This window comes from Prunus dulcis, chromosome 2 (assembly GCF_902201215.1).
Source record: "Prunus dulcis chromosome 2, ALMONDv2, whole genome shotgun sequence".
Classification (NCBI taxonomy): domain Eukaryota; kingdom Viridiplantae; phylum Streptophyta; class Magnoliopsida; order Rosales; family Rosaceae; genus Prunus; species Prunus dulcis.
Window position 1 is genome coordinate 1,082,321 of NC_047651.1, and position 7,023 is coordinate 1,089,343.

The following is a 7,023-nucleotide window of genomic DNA, read 5'->3' on the forward strand; positions in this document are numbered from 1 at the left end:
CGGTACTAGATTCAACTTTTAAGTCTTGCAACTACAAATTTGTTTCACCCATTTATTATATGTGAATTACGTGCCATTTTTAATATATAATTAGCAAGGAATCTTTGCTATATCAAGAACCTTTGTTTGTTCTTTCAATAGGACCTAAATTATGCTGCGGTTATTGTATATCAGGAACCTTTGTTTCGTCTTTTTTTCAAAAAAATTTTGGTATTTAAATTGGTCGCTGACTTCAACTTGTCCAAACAAGTCTTGTCTTCATGCTTGCTCAGTTCATGGTCCACTTCTTCCCAAACCTCCTTATTTCATTTCTCCTTTTTATGAACATGGTCTTTTTTTCCTTTTTATTTTGTCAATATATTGATATTAGTTTTATATGAAGTTAGTTCTTCAATTCTCGAGACATTTAATTATCACAAGACACGTATCCTGTATGCACTCTCTAATTCACCTAAACTTTGTTTGATTCTGACTTGTTAAAAGTATCCCACCTGAAATGACGAAATCTAATTATATATATAAACTATGCTGCGGTTATTGTAGGGTAGTGAATATAAAATCACAGATTAGGCATTTTAAGCATTGGATGTTTTCCTTTTCCAAGACATTTGGAATGTTACTTGCCAGCTTCTCAATTATTGTCTAGATTGGAAGGTTCAGATTTACAGTCTGCAAAATTACATACCAAACTTGATTTTTGTCTAGATTGTAAGGTTCATTCTTGGCGCCACTTGAGGACGTCCCCCTTCTCCCTTCTCCCTCTCACTTTTCTTCATTCCCGGCACAACTTGAGAACGGGGCATGTGTAAATTATAGCTTCTGAAGTATCATTATATATATGTCTCTCTTTTTTTTCTCTGTAACTTTGGTTTTCAATATATGTATGCGGCTCGAAAGTTGGGTGAGAAAAAGAAACATTCATTTTGTTTTTTTCTTTTCTTAATCTCGTAATTTATAGTATAAACAATTACCAATTGAATGAAGCTTCAAATATGTGAAATCGTTATATCTGTCTCTACCAAAAGTGTCTTGACGGTATCAAGTCAAGGAAATAGAGGATTTTTGTTGTTGTCAGGAAGTGAAGGCAATAGAGGATATTAATGCATTAATGCACACAAATGGGGTTGAAGGCTTGAAGCATGCTTTGAATGAAAGCAAGAGGCATGCTGGATATTATGCATTAATGCATACTGAAGGGGTGTGTCTTCGGGATTTTTTTTTTTTTTTTTTTTTTCCGGAATTGGGATTGAAGAAGAAAAATAGAAAGAAGTTGTTGGGTTTGTTTATCTTTTTTTAACTTTTTGCTTGATTTTTGAATTTTGATTGAATTAATAATTAAGGGGTATTTTAGGAATAATGGTCCTAAATAGTGCATGCCATAGCAAATTTTTTGTTGGTTTTCCACCCATTGTTGGCAACACAAGGGCAACTACTATTCACATGAAATATGAGGAGATGAATTTGTATAGAGTTTTGGTGTGGGAAGTGAAGAATATGGCTAGGTATTAAAAATTCTGAAATTTTTTCAATTTTTTATTTATTTAAATTGGCTGCTGACGTCAACATTAGGTCAGCTTGCCCAAGCAGCATCCCAGGCAAGCCTTTACCAGGGTTGGTGGAGCCCGGCTCTTTGCCCTGGCAAGACTTAGGTGCTGGAAACCAGATTGGGGGCCTATGGGACCTCTTCCCCTGGCTAGGGCCTCCCGGTGAAACTACTCTTAGTTGAGCTCTTCAACCTCCACTCATGTGGATGTGGTTAGAGGTTCGAAACGCCCAGACACCTAATGAGTATTTGTATAAACTCCCCCCCACAATTGATTGTACTTTTTATAATAATTATTATAAAAAATAAAAAATAAATAAAAAAGCATGTTAGAGGCTTGTATTTATTAATGAGTCCACAAAACATCATAACTCATGAAGGTATCACCGATCCCAACTCATGCAACTATAAATACCCCTTCAAGTTGTAGTCTCTTTGTGTCACCTTCTAGGCGTTAATTCTCAGGCGCTCACATTTTAGCTTCTTCAACATTTGAGTACTTCATTTGGTATATGAGTTAAATTGAGCTTAGTTTGTGATAAAATCATCACACACCACTAGCAACACCGATATTGTCCTCAACTTAACTATCTATAAAGCCTAATAGGTTTCGGTTTTTATTACAAAAAGGCATCGGTGATACTAGTAGTGGAACCATTCATTATATGTTGTATTTTATTTAGTCAATTTTCCGATGCGGGACTTATATTCTTCAACATCATAAACATTTTGAATTTGCAGTATCAACTTAAACATGGCTGAGGAGCAAGATTTGCATGCACCAGTGAGCAAGTGGAAGATGCCTGTTGGCGTTTTCTTCAAAGATGCAAGGTGCAGTTTCAATTTTACAATGTTTAATTAGTGCTTTGCGCTCTCTCTCTCTCTCTCTCTCTCTCTGGAGCCTTTGCTGTATGAAATTAAGGTTGATATGGCCTTCCCTTCTCATTGATTATTAATATTAGTATATTGTTTCTTTGAAATGATTTACTGCAGGCGGGTTTTCAAGTGGGATATTCTTGGTAAGGAGATCCTAGATATTGCATTACCTGCTGCTCTGGCTACAGCTGCTGATCCTATCGCTTCTTTGATTGACACGGCATTCATAGGTCACATAGGTACGTACGCTTGCTTTTGCTTTCTTGATTTTTTGAAGCACTTAAATTTGGAGGCTTCAATTTTTAAGACAGTTTTGTTTATATTTATGTCTGCATGTTCACAATAAGATACAATTGTGCATGGTGTTTGGCAATATTGACTGGCTAGTTGATATCGAAATATACGGAGTGATATCTGTTTCAAGTGGAGTGACTTAAAAACATGAATTTGGTTTTGTCTAGGTCCGGTGGAACTTGCAGCAGCAGGAGTATCTATTGCCCTGTTCAATCAAGCTTCAAGAATTACTGTATTCCCATTGGTCAGTATTACAACTTCCTTTGTTGCTGAGGAAGATACTGTTGCAAAAATGAACATGAAATCAGAAAAAGGTGAGCAATTGCAAAAGGCAGACATGCTTGATGACTTGGAAAAAGGGGCTGCTAAACCAAATGGTACAGCTAAAGAAAATGGTAAGCGTCTGGGAAATGGAAAGATGGAAGAGGCTTCTGCTGAGGATGATGAGCATGTGGCGGCGGGAAAAGGTGCACCTGAGGCGAAAGGTGAGAGCTCAGACAACGGATTACTTGAAAGCAGTGAAGCAAACAAAGCCATAGAGGAAAATGTTAAGCTTGAGAAGGCAGAGAAGGGTGCTGCTAAAAACAGTGATCCACTAGAAAATGGTACTCTTTCCTCACTCATTCTCTAGCTCTCTGACAGAAATGCAAATTGAAACACAGATCTAAACATCTTGTATAATATTATCATTGTGACATTTAGTAATTGTGATTTCTTGATTTAGGTTCTAGAACAACAGTTGACAAGCTCCCTTCTGATCTTATGAGCACCAATAAGAAGGAAAAAATCAAGAAACAGAAGCGACATATTGCTTCAGCATCGACAGCACTCATCTTTGGGACAATACTTGGCCTTTTGCAAGCTATATTTATCATTTTTTCAACTAAAGTTCTTCTGGGTGTCATGGGTGTGAAATCAGTAAGTGATTTATATTTCTTATACTAATAATAAACAAATGAAGATGTATACAATTTGAAGATATGGAAACAAATCAATGAGAAAGAAAAATTGAAACAAACTTTCTCCCATATGATCTCTAGAATGTAGAAACGTTTTTTTATATACATTTTGTAGTTAATTAAACATTTAGGAGCTCCCTTAACCCAAAAGGCAGGCTTAATCAACTGAACTTATTAACATTTTTTTCACTTTAAAGATCATTAAGGAATGAGGGAAATAATTACAGCTCTTCTTATGGAGCAGGATTCCCCTATGCTAGCCCCAGCACAGAAGTACTTGAAAATTAGATCGATTGGTGCACCTGCAGTTCTTCTCACATTGGCCATGCAAGGGATCTTCCGAGGTTTTAAGGATACCAGAACTCCTTTATATGTCATTGGTAGGCCAAAAAACTTACTGTATATAAGTAAAAACCTGTCGTAATGACCAATTCTTCTTATTTCCTCGGGTTTATTTGTTTCATTTGTTCGTATCGCAGTTGTGGGATATGGAGTTAACATTGCCTTGGATCCACTGCTCATCTTTGTCTGTGGCTTGGGCATCAGAGGTGCAGCTTTGGCACATGTTCTTTCTCAGTGAGTAGTGTGACCCTTGTCATGGTATTATTTTTATTGTTTCATATTTACAGCTGCTATTGAAGTATAGCTGTTTGTAACTTTAATATGTTATTTGATTCATCTTTGCTAAGATTAAATTTTTTTTATTCGTTTTAGGTACTTGATGGCGCTGGTACTCTTCATAATCTTAACCAAAAAAATTGATCTCTTACCTCCAAGTATTAAAGATTTGCAGTTTGGTCGGTTTCTGAGGAATGGTAATGAGCTCAATTCTTATATCACTATTGTACTTGCATAAATGTTACCTCCATCCCTCAATAATCCAAAATTGGGAGTGGAGATTCAGTGACTATATTATGGGTGGTGATTTTCTAACAAAGGGAGTGTAAGTGGATAAAAGAGGAGTGGGAAAATCAGCTCTCTATATTATTCTTACATACATACATATATAATTCTTACTTGGTTGGCTTCTGTATAATTTTTCTTTATGCTTGGTTACAGGTACTCTGTTGTTGGCAAGAGTGGTTGCTGTGACCTTCTGTGTGACCTTGGCAGCATCGCTGGCTGCCCGGGAAGGTCCAACTCCTATGGCTGCATTTCAGACTTGCCTGCAGGTTTGGTTGACATCATCTCTTCTTGCTGATGGGTTAGCTGTTGCAGGGCAGGTATTTCTTTTTTCTTTTTCTCCATTTAAACATATATCATCTCGAGTGACTTTTACAGCTATTTTAGTTGCAAGTAAGTAAGCTTCTTACTCAAACAATCTTTGTGTCATTGTCCCCTGCTCTTTAGGCTATTCTAGCATGTGCATTTGCTGAGAAAGACTACAAGAAGGCCATAGCTACCGCAACCAGGGTATTACAGGTACTTCAGTTAGTATACATAGCAGCAGAGGCTATGTATCTATAAACCATTCATGACTTGAACTTTATAACTAACCTACTATTTCTTTTTAACAATTTCGTTACGTTCCACATTTGCGAAAACAATCAGCATTTTAATTTGTGAAAGAATATTTGTGCAGATGAGCTTTATCCTTGGTGTGGGGCTTACTTTTGTTGTCGGAATTGGTTTGTACTTCGGAGCTGGAATCTTTTCTAGCGATGTCAATGTTTTGCACCTTATAAGGATTGGCCTCCCGGTATGTAATTTCAGCTCATCTAAAAGCTTTCTCTTTCTCAATACATATATTTTTTTGAATAATGAAAGAATCTTTAAACTAAATTGTTTTCTATCCATCAGTTTGTTGCAGCCACACAACCGATCAATTCACTGTCTTTTGTCTTTGATGGTGTGAACTTTGGTGCATCTGACTTTGCGTATTGTGCATACTCCTTGGCAAGTCTCTTGTAAACCATTTACCACACTATGAATGATATTACAAGTTTTGCGATTGATGTTTCTGAATTCTCTTTTCACAAATTGTGTTACTAATTCTTCAAAATCAAATTCTCTGCTCCTTCTCAGGTTCTGGTGGCCATAGCAAGCATTGTATCCTTGTTCCTTCTCTCCAAATCCCATGGTTTCATTGGAATTTGGATTGCTTTAACCATCTATATGGCGCTGCGTACATTTGCTGGTGTATGGAGGTAATTATCATTTATGTACTTACGTTTCTTTTATCAACGAAGGAGAGATTCGAATTTGAAACCTCTTCAACACTCGGCACATAATTAGTATCATCACTAGACTATTACATTTGCAGGATGGGGACTGGAACAGGGCCTTGGCGCTTTCTCAAGGGTCGATCACCACCATAGGTTTCATCAGTAATACAGCAATATTACGGCAGTGCACTCCCATGATTAATTTTTTGCCTTGTCATCTTTTTGTTACTGTTATTCGTTGCAGTCATAAAAACTCAACTTTCTATCTGCAATTTTTCCTCTTTTTGTGTCATGGTTACCTGTAAGGATGTTGGGTGTTTGCATATGATTGTAATAGTCTATAACTTCGCAGTCATTGTATTTGGGGTATGAAATGAGACAACCCCCAGTTTGTACTCTATATGCTTTGCCAATAATAAAAAAGGAAGCAAATATATGGTTCCTATCTCTCTATATCATTTATGTAAGTTATTTTGCAAAGACAGCTCTGAGCCAGTAGAAAGATCCTCATGCAATAGCTCTAATGACATGTGTGATAACTCTTCCACATGGCATTGCATGTTATTCCCGTTGCAACTAAGTTTTTCTCCTGAACAAGAGTAGGAGATGCACTGCCATGGGCCCCAGCTGAATGAAGCCCCAATTTTTTTGTTTTCTTGTTTTTAAATTTGAGGCCCCATTTGTTATTACCACTTATATAGATAACTGCAGTATTGTTGATAGGTTTGACTCCAGCACCCATGGTTTAGTGGTTTTTAATTCCATTCTAACCCGAGTTCAAATTATAGCATATATGTAGTGTGCATGCGTTTAGCATATGTGTGTATGTGTTTAGTAATCATATATGTAGTGTCTACATTCTCTCTCTTGTTATCTCTCTCATTGCATGATAAGTTTTACCCGCTTAATTACTTTGACCAACTAATATTTTGGGAGAGAGACAAGCCGAATCATATCTACGAGGAAGGACCCTCTTCCTAGCTACAAATCATTTTGAAAGAAGGATAATTAATTAATTCTTTATTTATGACATTTGCTTACCTACTTAATGAAGGGACACACCAAAAAATATTTTAATTCTCTCGCCCTTGCTAATTCTTACCTACTTAATGAAGGGGCACACCAAAAAATAATTTAATAGATTAATTACAGTAAACCTCCTAAATTATGGGAGAAATTACAAATT

The 7,023-nt window shown here is 36.5% G+C and overlaps 1 protein-coding gene across 7 annotated transcripts; it reads left to right on the forward strand.

The window, feature by feature from the left end:
- Positions 1-2,297: 2,297 nt before the first annotated feature.
- LOC117619116 (protein DETOXIFICATION 43-like) lies at positions 2,298-5,990 on the forward strand. Of its 7 annotated transcripts, XM_034348967.1 has the most exons (14): positions 2,298-2,374; positions 2,537-2,658; positions 2,881-3,027; positions 3,199-3,318; positions 3,453-3,631; positions 3,917-4,052; positions 4,152-4,248; positions 4,387-4,487; positions 4,732-4,895; positions 5,023-5,094; positions 5,255-5,371; positions 5,473-5,568; positions 5,698-5,819; positions 5,936-5,990. In XM_034348967.1, the coding sequence occupies exons 1-14, from the start codon at positions 2,298-2,300 to the stop codon at positions 5,988-5,990; spliced, it is 1,605 nt and encodes a 534-aa protein (XP_034204858.1). The 7 variants fall into 7 exon arrangements, with proteins under 7 accessions (XP_034204858.1, XP_034204860.1, XP_034204855.1 ...); XM_034348969.1 differs by lacking the exon at positions 3,199-3,318 and having other exon boundaries at positions 2,298-2,389; positions 2,552-2,658; positions 2,881-3,114; positions 3,438-3,631; XM_034348964.1 differs by having other exon boundaries at positions 2,881-3,318; positions 3,438-3,631.
- Positions 5,991-7,023: the final 1,033 nt, after the last annotated feature.